We start from the raw sequence: 17,917 nt of genomic DNA, 5'->3' as shown, positions 1-17,917 counted from the left end.
TGAGTCACCTACATGGGTGCCAGGGACCCAACCTCTTGAACTATCACCTGCTGTCTCCCAGTTCTGACATTCACAGAAAGTTGAAATTGGGAACAGAGCCAAGACACAAACCTTGCAGGTGTCCCAAAAGGTAGTTTAACCACTAAGCCAAACTCCTCTCCTTATTCTACTTTAACAGTCATCCCTTCCATCACAGTCTTTTTTTTTTAACTTTTATTTAATAAATATAAATTTCCAAAGTACAACTTTAGGATTATAGCGACTTTTCCCACCATAACCTCCCTCCCACCCACAACCGTCCCATCTCCCACTCCCTCTCCCATCCCATTCTTCATCAAGATTCATTTTCAATCATCTTTATATACAGAAGATCAACTTAGTAGATACTAAGATTTCAACAGTTTGCACCCACACAAATACACAAAGTATAAACTACTGTTTGAAGACTAGTTTTACCATTAATTTGCATAGTACAACACATTAAGGACAGAGGTCCTACATGGGGAGTAAGTGCACAGTGACTCTCGTTGTTGATTTAACAATTGACACTCTTATTTATGACATCAGTGATCACCCGAGGCTCTTGTCGTGAGCTGCCAAGGCTATGGAAGCCTCTTGAGTTCACAAGCTCCAATCTTATTTAGACAAGGCCATAATCAAAGTGGAAGTTCTCTCTCCTCCCTTCAGAGAAAGGTACATCCTTTGATGGCTCATTCTTTCTGCTGGGATTTCACTCACAGAGATCTTTCATTTAGGGTTGGTTGGTTTTTTTTTTTTTTTTTTTTTTTTTTTTTTTTTTTTTGCCACAGTGTCTTGGCTTTCCATGCCTGAGAAACTTTCATGGGCTTTTTAGCTGGATCCAAATGCCTTAAGGGCTGATTCTGAGGCCAGAGTGCTGTTTAGAGCACCTGCCATTCTATGAATCTGCTGTGTATCCCACTTCCCATGTTGGATCGTTCTCTCCTTTTTAATTCTATTAGTTATTATTAGCAGACACTAGTCTTGTCTATGTGATCCCTTTGACACTTAATCCTATCTTTATGATCAATTATGAACTTAAATTGATCACTTTGACTAGTAAGATGGCATTGGTACATGCCACCTTAATGGGATTGATTTGGAATCCCCTGGCACATTTCTAGCTCTACCATTAGGGATAAGTCCTAGTGAGCATGTGCTGAACTGTACATCTCCTCTCTCTCTTATTCCCACTCTTATATTTAACAGGGATCACTTTTCAGTTAAATTTAAGCACCTAAGAATAATTGTGTGTTAATTAAAGAGTTCAACCAATGGTATTAAGTAGAACAAAAAAATACTAAAAGGTATAAAATAGTAAGTTGTTCCTTGACAGTCAGGACAAGGGCTGATCAAGTCATTGTTTATCATGGTGTCCATTTCACTTCAACGGGTTTCCTTTTAGGAGCTCAGTTAGTTGTCACCGATCAGGGAGAACATATGATATTTGTCCCTTTGGGACTGGCTTATTTCACTCAGTATGGTGTTTTCTGGATTCCTCCATTTTGTTGCAAATGACTGGATTTCATTTTTCTTTTTACTGCTGTATAGTATTCTATAGAGTACATTTCCCATAATTTCTTTGTCCAGTCTTAGGTTGATGGGCATTTAGGTTGATTCCATGTCTTAGCTGTTGTGAATTGAGCTGCAATAAACATTGAGGTGCAGACTGCTCTTTTATTTGCCGATTTAATTTCCTTTGGGTAAATTCCAAGGAGTGGGATGGCTGGGTCATGTGGTAGGGCTATATTCAGGTTTCTGAGGACTCTCCAAACTGTCTTCCATAGTGGCTTTACCAGTTTGCATTCCCACCAACAGTGGATTAGTGTGCCTTTTCCCCCACATCCTCACCAGCATCTGTTGTTAGTTGATTTCTGTGTGTAAGCCATTCTAACCAGATTGAGGTGAAACCTCATTGTGGTTTTAATTTTCATTTCTCTGATGGCTAGTGATCCTGAACATTTTTTCATGTGTTGGTTGGCCGTTTGGATTTCCTCTTTTGAAAAATGTCTATTGAGGTCCTTGGCCCATCTCTCTCTTTCTCTTTTTTTTTTTTTAAAGATTATTTATTTATTTATTTGACAGGTAGAATTACAGACAATGAGAGAGAGAGAGACAGAGAGAAAGGTCTTCCTTCCATTGGTTCACTCCCCAAATGGCTGCAATGGTTACGCTGATCCAAAGCCAGGAGCAGGGTGCTTCTTCCTGGTCTCCCACATGGGTGCAGGAGCCTAAGCACTTGGGCCATCCTCTACTGCTCTCCCAGGCCACATTAGAGAGCTGGATTGGAAGAGGAGAAGCCGGGACTAGTACCGGCGACCCCATGGGATGCCGGCACCACAGGTGGAGGATTAACCTAGCACTCCACAGTGCCAGCCCCTGGCCCATCTCTTAAGAAGGTTTGCTTTGTTGTTGTGGAGTTTCTTGATCTCTTTGTAGGTTCTGGTTATTAATCCTTTATCAGTTGCATAATTTGCAAATATTTTTTTCCCATTCTGTCGGTTGCCTCTTCACTTTCCTGACTGTTTATTTTGCAGTACAGAAATTTCTCATTTTGATGTAATCCCAATTGTTAATTCTGGCTTTGACTGCTTGTGCCTCTGGGGTCTTTTCCTAGAAATCTTTGCCTGTGCCTCTATCTTGCAGGGTTTTTCCAGTGTTCTCTAATAATTTGATGGTGTTGGGTCATAGGCTTAGATCTTTAATCCATGTTGATTTTTGTGTAAGGTAGGGATTTTGTTTCATACTTCTTCATGTGGAAATCCAGTTTTCCCAGCACCATTTGTTGAATAGACTATCCTTGCTCCAGGACTTGGTTTTAGATCCTTGATCAAATATAAGTTGGCTGTAGATGTTCTGATTGATTTCTGGTGTTTCTATTCTGTTCCATTGGTCTATCCATCTGTTTGTGTACCAGTTCCATGCTGTTTTGATTATAACTGCCCTGTAGTATGTCTTGAAAGCTGGTATTGTGATGCCTCTGGCTTTGTTTTTGTTGTACGAGATTACTTTAGCTATTCGAGGTCTCCTGTGCCTCAATATGAATTTCAGCATCATTTTTTTCAGATCTGAGAAGAATGTCTTCGGTATTTTGGTTGGTATTGCATTGAATCTATAAATTGCTTTTGGGAGAATGGACATTTTGATGATATTGATTCTTCCAATCCATGAGCATGGAAGATTTTTCTATTTTTTGGTATCTTCTTCTATTTCTTTCTTTAAGGTTTTATAATTCTCATCGTAGAGATCTTTGACATCCTTGGTTAAGTTTATTCCAAGGTATTTGATTGTTTTTGTGGCTATAGTGAATGGGATTGATCTTAGAAGTTCTTTCTGAGTTGTGGCATTGTCTATGTATACAAAGGCTATTGATTTTTGTGCATTGATTTTTTATCCTGCTACTTTGCCAAACTCTTCTATGAGTTCCAATAGTCTCTTGGTAGAGTTCCTTGGATCCCCTAAATAAAGAATCATATCATCTGCAAAGAGGGATAGTTTGACTTCTTCCTTCCCAATTTGTATCCCTTTAATTTCTTTTTCTTGCCTAATGGCTCTGGCTTAAACTTCCAGAACTATATTGAATAGCAGTGGTGAGAGTGGGCATCCCTGACTGGTACCAGATCTCAGTTCAGTCACTGTCTTGCCAACAGCCTCAGACCCATAGTTCATTGCCATTCTACCATTCTCCCAGATAAAAATCCCAGCCCTGGTGATCCTTACTGAGCCCACACTGAGCTTCTCAGCACTGTTGAAGATGCAGCTCAGGTCACCACCTCTGCATTTCATCTCCTCCCACTTTCCTGAGCTGTTGTGGCTGTCAGAATGGGAGAAGAATGTAGTTGAGGAGAAATGGCAGAACCAGCGTGTAAAGCATCCTAATGCTTCTTTACTTCTCTGACTAGAAGAGGTCCCTGACCAAACTTCACTCAATGGCAGTTCAAGGCTGGAATTTAATAGAGGAACAGAATGCCATCCCCATCTCTATGTGTTCATGTGGCAAAATTAGAGAGCAAAGGTCAGTATAAAGGCTGTATGGACACAGGAAATCCTAATAACCACCAGTGAAAGACTGAGTCCTTCAGCCCTTGTCTGACAGTTATGAATGTCTTGAGATCCAAGGTTGTGAATGAAGTTAATATTTTAGAGCTATTTATTTATTTGAAAGACAGAGTTACAGAGAGAGGGAGAGGGAGAGTCAGAGAGAGAGAGAGAGCAAAAGAGAGAGAGAGAGAGATCTTCTATCCACTGATTCACTCCCCAAATGGCCACAACGGCTGGAGCTGGGCCAACCCGAAGCTAGGATCTTCTGGGTCTCCCATGTGGGTACAGGGGCCCAAGTATGTAGGCCATCTTCTACTGCTTTCCTAGGCCATTATCAGAGAGCTGGATCAGAAGAAGAGTACCTAGGGCATTAATTGGCGCCCATATGGGATGCAGGTACTGCAGGTAATGGCTTAAACAGCTACGCCACAGCACCGGCTCCAAGACTTTAAAGCTTTTTGAAACAAATATAATTTATTTTTTCTATTTAAAAGAATTATTTATTTATTTATCTGAAATGCAGAATAGGAGCATTGTGGGGAGTGGAGATTGGTTGATTGATTCCACTCACTGGCTCCCTAGGTACCAGGAACTGCATCTGTGTCTCCCACATGGGTGGCAGGGGCCCAAGTACTTGCACTGTTTTATGTTGCCTTCCCAGGTGCATTAGCAGGAATCTGAAGCAGAAGCAGAGCAGCTAGAACTCCAACTGGTGTTCTGATATGGGATGCCAGTGTTGAAAGTGGTAGCATAAACCACTGTGCGACAGCCCTGGCTTCATAAATTGTGTTTTCATGCCTAGTTGTATTTCAATGGTTAAGTGAAAGTGTCAGGTTATAGAAATGAGGAAGAAAATCTAAAGTTATATCTATAAACTTGTGAAGAGCCTCAATCTGGTTCGGTTTTGTGATCTGGGTGGGGGTCGCCCTCTGGCCGTCCCCACCTGCCTGCTCCAGCAGACAGACCTGCTGTAGGAGGGAAGTGCTGAAGATCGGCCGCATCCCCCTGCTGCCCGGCCTTCCCTCTCCTGCTGTGCTTTCAGTGCTAAGGTGGCACCTGCAGCCCAGACCTACAGAGCACCCGCATGTAAGTTCTCATTCCTCACTACTGTGCCAGTGAGATCAGAATGTCTACGGTGTTAGAAATTTTTCTTGGAGCTTGAGGCTAATAGCTAGGAGACCAGGCCTTTAACCCTAAAGTCTACTTCCTAATATTTACCCAAACTAAAGTTTTGGATAGAATTTGCTATTGCAATGAGAGTTAGTCAGCCTTTTTTTTTTTTTTTTTTTTTTTTTTTTACTGGAAGAAATATAGATGCTTGATAATTTTAGAAAACTAAATGTTTTTAATGATTTAATGTCTTTATTTGTTACAGTAGCAGTATAACAAAATATTACCAAACTGTTTTCCATACCATCTACCATTTTACAGTCTGCTTTCAGTGTTTCAGAGTTCCAGTTTCTCCATATTCTCACCAAAGCTTGTTATTGTTGGTCTTCTGGTTATAGCCATCTTCGTGGGCAGCTTAGCCTACTGTCCCATGCCCCCAGTGCCCCTTTGCCCATTTTAAAATTGGTTACTTTTCTTTTTATTGTTGAGTTGTAAGGATTCTTTTTGTACTTTGTTGTTGTGATGTGTGAGCATTTAGATACAAATCTCTTTTTCAGATTCGCAGTATGTTCTCTATTTCCATGAATTGTCTTTTCACCTTCTTTAGGGTATCCTTTGAAGTGCAAAGTTTTTATTTTTGGTGATGTCTTATTTAGCTAATTTTTGTTGGTAGTACTTTTGCTTTTGGTGTTAAATGTCAGAAACCACTGCTTAATCCAAGATCGAAAGATTTATTTATCAGTGGCCAGTGTTATGGCATAGCAGGTAAAGTGCAACCTGTGACTCCGGCATCCCATAAGGGTGCCGTTTCACGTCCTGGCTGCTCCAGTTTCTGATCCAATTCCCTGCTGATGTGCCTGGGAAAGCAGTGGAGGATGGCCCAAGTGCTTGGGTTCCTGCACCTATGTGGGAGATCCATAAGAAGCTCCTGGCTTCTGCCTTAGGCTTGACCCAGTCCTGTCCATTGTGGTCATTTGGGGAATGAATCAGCAGATGGAAGACCTCTGTCTTTGTCTCTGTCCCTGTCTATCTGTATGTCTCTCTCTAACTCTGTCTTTCAAGTAAATAAAAGAAATCTTTAGAAATATTTGCTCATCAGGGGCTGGCATTGTGGTGTAGTGGGTAAAGCTGCTGCCTGCAACCATGTCATACCATAATAGCACCGGTTCCTGTCCCAGCTGCTCCACTTCTGATCCAGCTCCCTGCTAGTGTGCCTGGGAAAAGCAGAGGAAGATCACTCAAGTATTTGAGCCCCTGCTACCCATGTGGGAGACCTGGATGAAGCTCTTGGCTCCTGGTTGGCCCTGCCCTGGTTGTTGTAGCAATTTAGGGGAGTGAACCAGCAAATGGACAATCTCTCTCTTTCTGTAGCTCTGACTTTCCAATAAATAAATCTTTAAAAAATGATTTACTTACAAGAATTACTCCTAAAATTTACTTTAGAGAGTTTTTTTAGTCCTAGCTCTTATGTTTAGGTTTATAATTCAATTTTTAGAGTCTTTATTATTCATTTGTTTTGTTTGAAAATAAGTGGGGGGATGGAGAGAGAGAGAGAGAGAGAGAGAGACCAAGACCAAGACCAATAGACAAGCTGACCAACATAGAAAGACAGAAAGAAATCTTCCATCTGCTGGTTCATTCCCCAAATGCCTAAAAAAGCCAGGACTGGGCCATGCCAAAGCCAAGAGATGGGACCTCAATCCAGGTCTGCCGCATGGATGGCAGCAACCCAGGTACTTGAGCTATCACTTGTTTCCTCTCAGGGTCCACACTGCCAGGATGCTGGAATTGGAAACCGAGCCAGAACTCCAGCTGAGATATTTTGATATGGAATGTGGGTGTCCTGAGTAGTGGCTCAACCACTGTACCAAATACTTGCCTTTGTGATCCATTTTTTTTTTAAGTTTGTTCTTGTGCATGATGTGAGGTAACGGTCAAACTTCATTATTTTGCCTATGGATATTCAGTTGTCTCAACATTGTCAAAAAGACTATTCTTTTCCTAGTTATTGGTCTTAAAATCCTTGTCAGAAATCAGTTGATTACTAAGTATAGGAGTTTATTTATGAATGTCTATCTCTCTGCCAGTACAACACTACCTTGAATACCATAGTTTTGTCAAACGTTTTGAAATGGGAAGTGAATCCTCCAGCTTTGTTCTTCTCTTTCAATGTTGTGTTAATCTTCTGGGTGCTTATAGTTTCTATAGGAATTTTAGAATGGGCTTGTTACTTCCTGCCACCATCCAGCTGATGTTTTACAGAGATTATATTGGCTCTGCAGATCATTTTGGAAAGTATTCTCATCTAAACATTATTAAATGATCTAATCCATGAATATCAGATAGTTTTCCATTTATTTTGAACAAGTCTTTCTATCCAGGGTTAAGTGTGCTGCTAAGTATATTATGATTTTTATGGTATTATAAATAGGATTTCTTTCTTAATTTCATATGCATGTTGTTCATTGCCTAGTATATGGAAATACAGTTGATTTTCCTATATTGATTAGTGTCTTCAAAATTGTTGGACTCATTTATTAGTTTTAATATCTGTATGTGTATGTGTGTGTGTGAGAGAGAGAGAGAGAGAGAAATACTCTTCTTATTTTTTTTTTTTACCTTGAGAGCATGTAGCATACTATCTAATGTTAGCTTGAACCACTTCAGTTGTTTGTATCAATCTCTTTAAATGTATAAATCTCTTTAAATTGCAGTAGAACCTTTCTGTTCAGTGAGTAATTTCCCAAATCCCAAAACTATTGAATCATTCTTTGTTTCCTTCACTCTTTGTCTACAGGTTTGGGAACAATGGGCCGAGGTATTGCCATTTCTTTTGCAAGGGCCAAGATTCCTGTGATTGCTGTGGAATCAGATAAAAAGCAACTGGAAGCTGCAAACAGGGTGATAACTTCCATCTTGGAAAAGGAAGCATCCAAAATGCAGCAGAGTGGCCACCCTGGGTCGGTACCAAAACCCAGGTTAACGTCATCCCTGAAGGAGCTCAGTGGTGTAGATTTAGTCGTTGAAGCGGTATTTGAGGACATGGCCCTGAAGAAGCAGGTGTTTGCTGAGCTGTCTGCTGTGTGTAAGCCAGAAGCATTCTTGTGCACCAACACTTCAGCCCTGGACGTTGATGAGATTGCTTCTTCCACTGACCGTCCCCACATGGTCATCGGCACCCACTTCTTCTCACCAGCTCACGTCATGAGGTTATTGGAGGTGATTCCTAGCAAATACTCCTCCCCCACCACCATTGCTACTGTCATGAACTTATCGAAAAGGATTAAAAAGGTTGGAGTGGTTGTAGGCAACTGTCACGGGTTTGTTGGGAATCGAATGTTGAGACCTTATTATGATCAGACGTACTTCCTGTTGGAAGATGGCAGCAAGCCGGAGGAGATAGATCAGGTGCTGGAGGAGTTTGGTTTTAAAATGGGACCTTTCAGGGTATCTGACCTTGCTGGGTTGGATGTGGGCTGGAGAATTCGGAAGGGGCAAGGTCTTACTGGACCCACGTTACCTCCAGGAACTCCTGCCCGAAAGCGGAACAACAGGAGATACTGCCCAATTCCTGACATGCTCTGTGAATCAGGACGATTTGGCCAGAAGGTTGGTAAGGGTTGGTATCAGTATGACAAGCCGCTGGGCAGGATTCACAAGCCTGACCCCTGGCTTTCCAACTTTCTGTCACAGTACAGAGAAACCTACCACATTGAACCTCGGGTCATCAGCCAGGAAGAGATCCTTGAGCGTAGCTTGTATGCACTCATCAATGAAGCCTTCCGTATCTTGGGAGAAGGGATGGCTGCCAGCCCAGAGCACATCGATGTTATCTATCTATATGGGTACGGCTGGCCTAGGCACAGAGGCGGGCCCATGTTCTATGCTTCCACAGTCGGCTTGCCCAAGGTTCTGGAGAAGCTGGAGAAATATTACAGACAGAACCCTGATATCCCTCAGCTGGAGCCCAGCGCCTATCTCAGAAAACTGGCTTCCCAGGGAAACCCTCCTCTGAGAGAGTGGCAGCGCTTGGCAGGGCCCCCGAGCAGTAAACTGTGATCCAGCCTCCCCGGTTACCTCGTAGCTGGCATCAGCTGATTCCCACTGGGTTCCAATGAAATTAAATCCAGAATTGTAGGTAAGATTGCTCAGAGATACAGGGCAAAGGAGTAATTTGTCAGCTAATTTTAAGGAATGTGCTTCCTATTCCTTTGTATCTGTCCTCTACCAGTAAATTCAAGGGTTAAACTTGTGTTAACCAAACACCATAGTAAGATACGATAAGAGAGCCGTGGGAATCAGTTGAGGTTCCCAAGTGCTCTGATCGTTGGAGAAATATGTCATCAATTAACAAATGAGAAGTGCAGCAAAGTCATCAATCATTTGACCCTTTCAGCCTCGCACACATAGTATTGATGGGGAATGCTACAGATCAAAGATTCGGTGAACACTGAGTGAGCACCTCCCTGGCGTCTTCCCCCTCTGGGAGCACTTGGCAGAGCAGAGTCCGTGGGGCCACGAAAGCGGCAGGGAAGCCCGTGCTGAAGTGCAGTGCGTGTTCTGTGCGGTGGAGCACAGAGGTGGCAGGGCAGAGGCAGCGGGGAGGGTCTCTGAGGCAGATTTAAATGTTCTAAGATCATTTAATAAAATAAGATGAGGCAGATTTAAATGTTGTGGAAATGGTATGTAACTCTGTGATTACACTAAACACTACTGAGTTGTATCTTGAAATGAGTGAATTGTAGATATGTGCATTATAAAATTGGAATGACATTGTTATCACATGAAATGATGTAAGTGAATTATTCTCACAATGTTTTCACATGTGAACTCCAACAAAATTATAAAAAGTTCTTGTGGCGAAATCTTGAACAAACAGAGTATAAGTTTTTCATTGCAAACAAGAAATAAATAAAGAAAATCCAATAATATGCCCTTGAATTGTTAAATTTCAAAAAACTTCTGTAATGCTTTCCAGTTGTTTATGTATATTTTGCTTTTAGGATTTAAAACATCAATTGAAAAGATTCCCTAAAGTAGTGACTTATTTTCAGGTTTCTGTAAAGAAATCCATGTTAACTTCTTGTGTTTTATCTCAGATTTCATTTTGAATTATTAAAGCATATTTCACAGTATACTAGCCTCTACAACAGAGTTTTGAAACTAGACAGTATGTGAATAAGTTTTGAGTTAATGACCCCTGAAATTTTATCATGAAGTTTTTGTATATGTATCTGTATGCATTTATTGGGAGAGAGAGACTATCTCCCACCGTATTGTGAAAAGTGCTGTTAACCAAATACAGTTTGAGGACCAATACTTTATATAGGAAATGGGCTGAAGAAATAGGAGTTCACTTATGTTATGTCAAAGAGGCAAAATGAATTCTAATTTGTTGGGTCCTATACTGAATAGTAATTAATCGGAGAAACATCTTAACATAGTCCATCCTGTCTTTGAAAATACACATCACAAGGGCAAGTGTTTGGCACAGTGGTTAAGATTTGGAACACCTGCATCTGGTATCAGAGTACCTGGATTTTTTTTTTTTTTTTTTTTTTTTTTTTTTTTTTTTTTTTTGACAGGCAGAGTGGACAGTGAGAGAGACAGAGAGAGAAAGGTCTTCCTTTTGCCGCTGGTTCACCCTCCAATGGCCGCCGCTGCAGCCGGCGCACCGCGCTGATCCTGGCAGGAGCCAGGAGCCAGGTGCTTTTCCTGGTCTCCCATGGGGTGCAGGGCCCAAGCACCTGGGCCATCCTCCACTGCACTCCCTGGCCATAGCAGAGAGCTGGCCTGGAAGAGGGGCAACCGGGACAGAATCCGGCGCCCCAACCGGGACTAGAACCCGGTGTGCCGGCGCCGCAAGGTGGAGGATTAGCCTATTGAGCCACGGCGCCGGCTAGAGTACCTGGATTTGAGTCCCAGATCTGCTTCTTTTTTTTTATAGAAAGCTTTTACTTAATAAATATAAATTTCATAAGTACAACTTTTGGATTATAGCAGTTTTTCCCCCATACCTGCCCTCCCACCCCCAAACCATCCTACCTCCTACTCCCTCTCCCATCCCACTCTTCATTAAGATTCATTTTTAATTATCTTTCTATACAGAAGATCAACTTAGTAGATACTAAGATTTCAACAGTTTGCACCCACACAGACATACAAAGTATAAAGTACTGTTTGAAGACTAGTTTTACTGTTAATTTGCATAGTACAACACATTAAGGACAGAGGTCCTACAGGAGGAGTAAGTGCGCAGTGACTCCTGTTGTTGATTTAACAATTGACACTCTTATTTATGATGTCAGTGATCACCCAAGGCTCTTGTCATGAGCTGCCAGGTTATGGAAGCCTCTTGAGTCCACAAGCTCTGACATTATTTAGACAAGACCATAATCAAAGTGGAAGCTCTCTCTCCTCCCTTCAGAGAAGGGTACCTCCTTTGATGGCCCATTCTTTCTGCTGGGATCTCACTCACAAGATCTTTCATGTAGGTCATTTTTTGCCATAGTGCCAGATCTTCTTTTGATTCCAACTTCCTGCTCATCACACACCTAGTGGCAGCAAGTAATGACAAGTAGTTGGGTCCCTGCCAGTCATGTGAGAGACCCAGATTGGGCTCCTGGCTTTGGCTTGGCCCAGTCCTGGCTGTCTCCGTCCCTGCTCCACCTTTCAAATAAGAAATAATAATAAAAAGAATGAAAAGGTCCTAGATTAAAAGGTTGATTTATTGTTTGCAGTGATTTTTAAACCACCTGTCTTTTCAAAATGTCTGAATAACTTTATAAAAGCTACATTTCATTGGTAATGGTCTCTGATGAGAACTACAAGCACACTCACGGTTGTCCTCCCTCCAGTGCGTCGCACTCAGCCCCACAGCAGGAGGAGGGACCCTGAGGGAAGCAGGCAGTGCCAGTGTGCAGGGAAGGGGACCATGGCTCCTCCCTCTTTCCTTTGCCTTCGGCAGATTAGGAAATACTGCACTTAATGTGTGCTGGGGCAAGAGGATATTCAGGCTAAATTCTTTAAACAAACCCTCACAAAAAATTTCTTGTGAGAAAGTACAGTTGAGGAGCTGGCACTGTGGCGTAGCAGGCTAAGCCTCTGTATGCAGTGCTGGCACCCTTTATGGGCACCAGTTTGTGTTCCGGCTGCTCCACTTCCAATCCAGCTCTCTGCTGTGGCCTGGGAAAGCAGTAGAAGATGGCCCAAGTGCCTGGACCCCTGCACCTGCATGGGAGACCCGGGAGAAGCTCCTGGCTCCTGGTTTTGGATCAGCTCAGCTCTGTCCATTGTGGCCACTTGGGGAGTGAACCAGCAGATGGAAGACTTTCTCTCTCTCTCTCTCTCTCTCTCTCTCTCTCTCCATCTCCATCTCCATCTCAAATAAATAATAAAATCTTTTTTTAAAAGATTTATTGATTTATTTGAAAGAGTTACACAGAGAGAAGAGGCAGAGAGAAAGAGAGAGAGAGGTCTTCCATCAGCTGGTTCACTCCCCAATTGGCCGCAACAGCTGGAGCGGCACCAATCTGAAGCCAGGAGCCAGGAGCCAGGAGCTTCCTCCAGGTCCCCATGTGGGAGCAGGGGCCCAAGGACTTGGGCCATCCTCTCTCTACTCCTTCCCAGGCCATAGCAGAGAGCTGGATTGGAAGTAGAGCAGCCGGGACTTGAACCAGCACCCATGTGGGATACCAGCAAGGTAGGTGGAGGCTTTGCCCACTATGCCACAGTGCCAGCCCCAAATAAATAAAATCTTTAAAAAACATAGTTGAGGCTGGCGCCATGGCTCAATAGACTAATCCTCCGCCTGCGGCACCGGCACACCAGGTTCTAGTCAGGGCACCGGATTCTGTCCCGGTTGCCCCTCTTCCAGGCCAGCTCTCTGCTGTGGCCAGGGAGTGCAGTGGAGGATGGCCCAAGTGCTTGGGCCCTGCACCCCATGGGAGACCAGGAAAAGCACCTGGCTCCTGCCTTCGGATCAACGCGGCGGCCATTGGAGGGTGAACCAACGGCAAAGGAAGACCTTTCTCTCTCTCTCTCTCTCTCTCTCACTGTCCACTCTGCCTGTCAAAAAAAAAAAAAAAACAAAAAACAAAAAAACAAAAAACAAAAAACAAAAACCATAGTTGAAATAAATCATGCAAACGAAGGCATGCGATAAGAAAATATCAGAGCTAGTAATTCTGCATTACAGCTGCATTACAATGTAGGTAGAATGTCTGAGTCAAATCTAGGAAGAACCTAGCCAAAGAATTTTGAACTATCAAGAAGACTGTTAGAAATACTGATGTTTGTACCCTGCATTCATGCTGAATGTGCTATAAATGCACACTGTGTTATATTAATAATATAAGACCATCATCTATTAGCAAGATGTTTAATATACTGTTTATTTCACCATTGCATCATTATTTCTACATTTCTTTATAAGTATTTCTCTAACAATATAGTGGCCAAAGGATGTGATTTGTCTGTTTGGTAAATGTCCGCATACATTAGAGATTTATACTAAAAATGTGTGATGTGCTATCCAGATCCTCTTTCAGAAGGAAAGACTTATTCTCCGAGGTACTAGATGTGCTGCCTACAGGTGAGCTTCTTAGGAGATTGCCTTGCTCAAGGTCACAACTTCTCCCCAGGGTAGGTGGCGTCCAGTGATTTCTCAACACAGGAATAAATGCCTGATCTCCATGCCCCGACTCAGAAGGGCTCACAGCTCTAGCAGTGTCAGGACAGAGGCTAGGTGGAGACTCTGCGTTGCTCATCAACTTCTCCCTCTGCTCACTGCTGCTTCCCTCTCTTCTCTTCACAGATGTTAATCCCAAGGTCACTCCCTAAACATTCTGCCCACTAATCTCCATCTCAGAGTCTGCTTCTCAGGAAATCCAACCTGCAAAAATGGAGGTGCATGACTCAAAGTACTGAGAAACCATCGATCCATGTGCTGTCAACTCTGGTGTTTGTCTAGTAGACATCCTTTGCCCTCACATACCATTAACTTTGATAAATATTCACTGCTAGAAAAGAATGTATATTCTTTATTTGATAAATTGGGATTCTCTTATAAGGCCAAACAAGTGAGTCATTTGGTCTAGTTTTATGCACAGCCTTGCTAGTGTTTTATCTGTAGTCCTACCTCCAGCAAGGCGTCAGAGTTAAGCACCAATGTCAGAGTGCTGACTCCCTTCTTTGACACAGAGCCGGAAGTCACTGAGTGGCGATTTCAGCTCAAGGGATTCATACTTTGTCTCCGGCAGGATGAGGAAGCCAGGATTTGCACAGAGCATTTGTTGCTCATTTAAGAAATAAAACTCCCTGAATGGGTCACTGTATTTCCACTCTGTTTCCTATAACCCTGAATTCTACCCATTGGTTACATAGTGCCCTGGAATGGTTAGTGATTTGGGATATAAACTGCACTCAGGACGAGAGTACTCCACTGTCATCTTTTTAAAAAATAATCATTTATTTATTTTAAAGTCAGAGTTACACAGAGAGGAGAGGGAGAGAGAGAGAGAGGAGAGGGAGAAAGAGAGAGAGAGAGGTCTTCTTCCATCATGGTTTACTCCCCAGTTGGCCGCAACAGCTGGAACTGCACTGATCTGAAGCCAGGAGCCAGGAGCTTCTTCTGGGTCTCCCACACAGGTGCAGGGACCCAAGGACTTGGGCCATCTTGTACTGCTTTCCCAGGCCACAGCAGAGAGCTGGATCGGAAGTGGAGCAGCGGGTCTCGAACCAGTGCCCGTATGGGATGCCAGCGCTTTAGGCCAGGGCATTAACCCACTGCACCACAGCACCGGCCCCTCCACTGTCATCTTGAAATGACACCTCAGTACTGTCTTGGCAGATGTGTTCTGTTCCTCTGTTGGCTTTGGCTTCTGGTGGTGCAGAATCGGTCCAGGAGCTCCATGGTCGTATGCCACCTCTGCACCTCTTTTGTTCTAAATGTGTCCTCTGGTCTGATGCAATGATCTGTGGGGTCTTGTGTGTCTCTGGGCCAGACACTAAGTCCTTGGAAAATGGTGCCGAAACCCTTCAGTGAGGAAAGGAAAATGCACCTGGAACATCTGTCCATCCCAGTGAGGATGGATCCCTGACGCGTCCAGGGCAGAAGCATTCTGACGCGAACAGCCGATCACCGAGGGTTTGGTTGGAGCTCTGAGCACCAGCATCTGGGGTACAGCATTGGTGTCTGGCGAGCACATTGTATATTCAGCTACTGGATCAGCCTTGGTGAGTGGGAGCACTGTGTTGACCTCAGGAGTGGCCTCCGTCCCTACAGCCATGCCCGCTCTGTTCAGGGGCCCCTTGTGTCTGTCTGCACCAAACGACAGTGACTGGCTGATGTCAATTAACAAGGTCATCTATCTACTTCAATGCTTAATATGTTTTCTGTGGTGGATGTCTCTACAGGTCATTAGTATGCGAAACACAACTCTTCAAATTCCGTACCCTCTCCGTAAGTCCATGCCTCAATTCCCCAGTTCTGGCTCTTTCTCCAGTATGGTCGACCGTATCTTCCAGGATTTCTCTTTCAAGCCCCTGGCCAGCCATCTGACCTCTGTGCTATCTACCCATCTATTCTTACCTCAAGCCACTTCTATGAGACTTTGGATTTCTTCTTTTACTCTCTGCCATGGAAATTGTGGGAGTTGCACTGCTCTGAGTGTGTGCTATCATTTTCTCCAAGCTTCAAACCTAGCACATGCCACTCTCTTAGATTGCCTGGGCACTGAACTCTGCATCATGCCAAGTGCTTCCACTTGACAAACTTAACTACAAAGTTGCTGCTCTTCCTTCTCCACCTGCAACCCTCTGGATCTAGTCTCCAGCATCCCTTCTTGCTTCTGCTTTTATATGCTGGCCACACCCTACATCTCCTTGAGGGCCAGATCTTCTCCCTTGTATTCTCAGCACTTCTCTGGATGAGTTATCTTGTGACTTCAATCCAATTATTGTTCTGGTGGTCAAGAAGGAAGTGAGGTGCATTTCCTGAGTTGGCATGTATTATTTTGCAAGGCAGAAGCTTCCAACTTGTCTTCAAGCAAGCGGATGGCAGAGTGTGCAGCAGGAAGGGCCAGGCTATGTCCACAGGTCCATAGCATTCAGTGGGAATGGAGGATTTGAGATTTCCAAACATATTGGCTCAGATGTCTCATCCTGTCACAGGGTCCCAACAACACCTTCCCAACAAACACCTTAACCTTGGCATAGTGGCCTTGTCAAGAGAAGTCCATCTTTTCTGGAACTCCACAACCCTCATAATAGAGTCCTGGGCCTGACCTCTGCTTCTTCTCCCCTGTGCCTGCAGATGAGTCTCTTTGTATGCTGCCAGGAGAATCCTCTAGTGCTCACAGTTTGGCTACAATAGATAATTCATCACCTTTACAGCTTTGGTTACATTTCTCTAGAGCAGGCATAGTCCCCAGACTCTGTAGAATTACAACTTCCTGTAAACCTCTCGGACGCCTGAGATAATGCTCTCATTTCCTGCTACTGGAATCCCAGCCCTACTTTTCCAACCTTCACGGTTTCTGCTTTTGCAGGCATAGCCTGTGCAGGCTGTCAGTGCTCCCCTTACTACCAGTCCAGATGTCTTCATTGCTGATTGGCAGGTTGGTGATCCATCCCTCCTCCCGCTACTCAGAGCTGGCTACTGAGGAGCACTTCTGCAAGTAACAGAGGACTTCCATGCAGGAGGTCCCTCTGTGAGTGCTCCACCTGTCAGAGACTGAGGAAAGCAAGGCTGAGCAGGAGGAGCTGAGCTGCAATGCAGGAGCAACAGCAACACTGGTGGACCCCGTGGGGAGCTCTGAAGCTCAGACAGCCCTTCAGAGATGTCAGAAAGTGAGCCAAGGGGGCTGGGCTTTGTACCCGTACCTGAACTTGCCTTGGATACAAAAGGGAGAGGTGCAGCTGGGCACACACCTGCAGCCAAGGTCATATTCATGGAGGAACTCAAGTCCTCATTTAGCCTGCTGCTGAAGATGCCTGGCTCCTATACTGAAGTGCCTGTGTTTTATTCTTGGCTCAGGCTCCTAATTCCAGCATCCTGGAAATGCAGACCCCGAAGGGAGCGGTGATGATTCCAGTAATTAGCCTCCCGCCGCCTATGTTGGAGTTCTGGATTGAGTTTCTGACTCCTGGCTTCAGCGCCTCCTCAGCCCTGCTGGCTGTGTGCGTTTGGGGAGCAAATCAGCAGATGGGGAGCTCTCTTTGTATTTCTGCCTCTCAAATAATTAATTAATTGTTAAAAGTAGGTGATGCCCACTAACTTGAAGGAGGCCAGACTCGTAGGTTCCTCTAGTCTGTTCCTTTCCCTGTTCTCCTCGAGGACTACTGCATTCTTCCTGTCTTTCCAATGTCCTTTCCTCCTTCTCCATCCTTCCTCTCGGCTGATGCCCTTGCTTCCTCCACTGAGAAAATTGAAACATTCACAAGGAAATGTCCAGGAGAGCCGCCGACACAGCTGTGCACCTCCCTGCATGTGCTCTGTCTCCTGCCTCCCCTCCTGCTCCCGTCAGTGTGCTGTCTGCGCGCCTATCAACACCCAGCTCCTGCTCTACGTGCTAGGTCCCCGTCGCCTACTCAGATAACCGTCCCAGCAGTCCTCTCCGCTTTCTTCAGCTGCCTCAATGTCTCTCTCTTTCCAGCTTCCTTCCAATCAGGATAGAAAACAAGATGTTATTTCTCCTATCCTAAAAAAGATCTTCCATGTATTAAAAGTCTCTTTTTGATGGGAAGG

General features: G+C 44.1%; 1 protein-coding gene and 1 long non-coding RNA gene across 4 annotated transcripts in view; one reads left to right on the top strand and one right to left on the bottom strand.

Moving 5' to 3' along the window:
- EHHADH (enoyl-CoA hydratase and 3-hydroxyacyl CoA dehydrogenase) overlaps window positions 1-10,100 on the top strand; it is a 49,417-nt gene extending 39,317 nt beyond the window's left edge. For all 3 annotated transcript variants that reach the window (XM_002716469.5, XM_070072437.1, XM_070072436.1), the window contains one exon: window positions 7,967-10,100. In XM_002716469.5, coding sequence (XP_002716515.2) covers window positions 7,967-9,228 — 1,262 coding nt within the window. In that variant the 3' untranslated portion in view covers window positions 9,229-10,100. The remainder of the gene's footprint in view (window positions 1-7,966) is intronic.
- On the bottom strand, window positions 9,744-11,155 carry LOC138849327 (uncharacterized). Its single transcript, XR_011388021.1, has 2 exons — window positions 11,078-11,155; window positions 9,744-10,703 (listed from the first exon to the last, which is right to left on the bottom strand). It is a non-coding gene; the product is annotated as an uncharacterized lncRNA (long non-coding RNA).
- Between the last annotated feature and the right edge of the window lie 6,762 nt (window positions 11,156-17,917).

Source organism: Oryctolagus cuniculus, chromosome 4 (genome assembly GCF_964237555.1).
Source record: "Oryctolagus cuniculus chromosome 4, mOryCun1.1, whole genome shotgun sequence".
Classification (NCBI taxonomy): Eukaryota; Metazoa; Chordata; class Mammalia; order Lagomorpha; family Leporidae; genus Oryctolagus; species Oryctolagus cuniculus.
The sequence above is the reverse complement of the archived record's forward strand: the minus strand, read 5'-3'. Positions and strand labels throughout refer to the sequence as shown.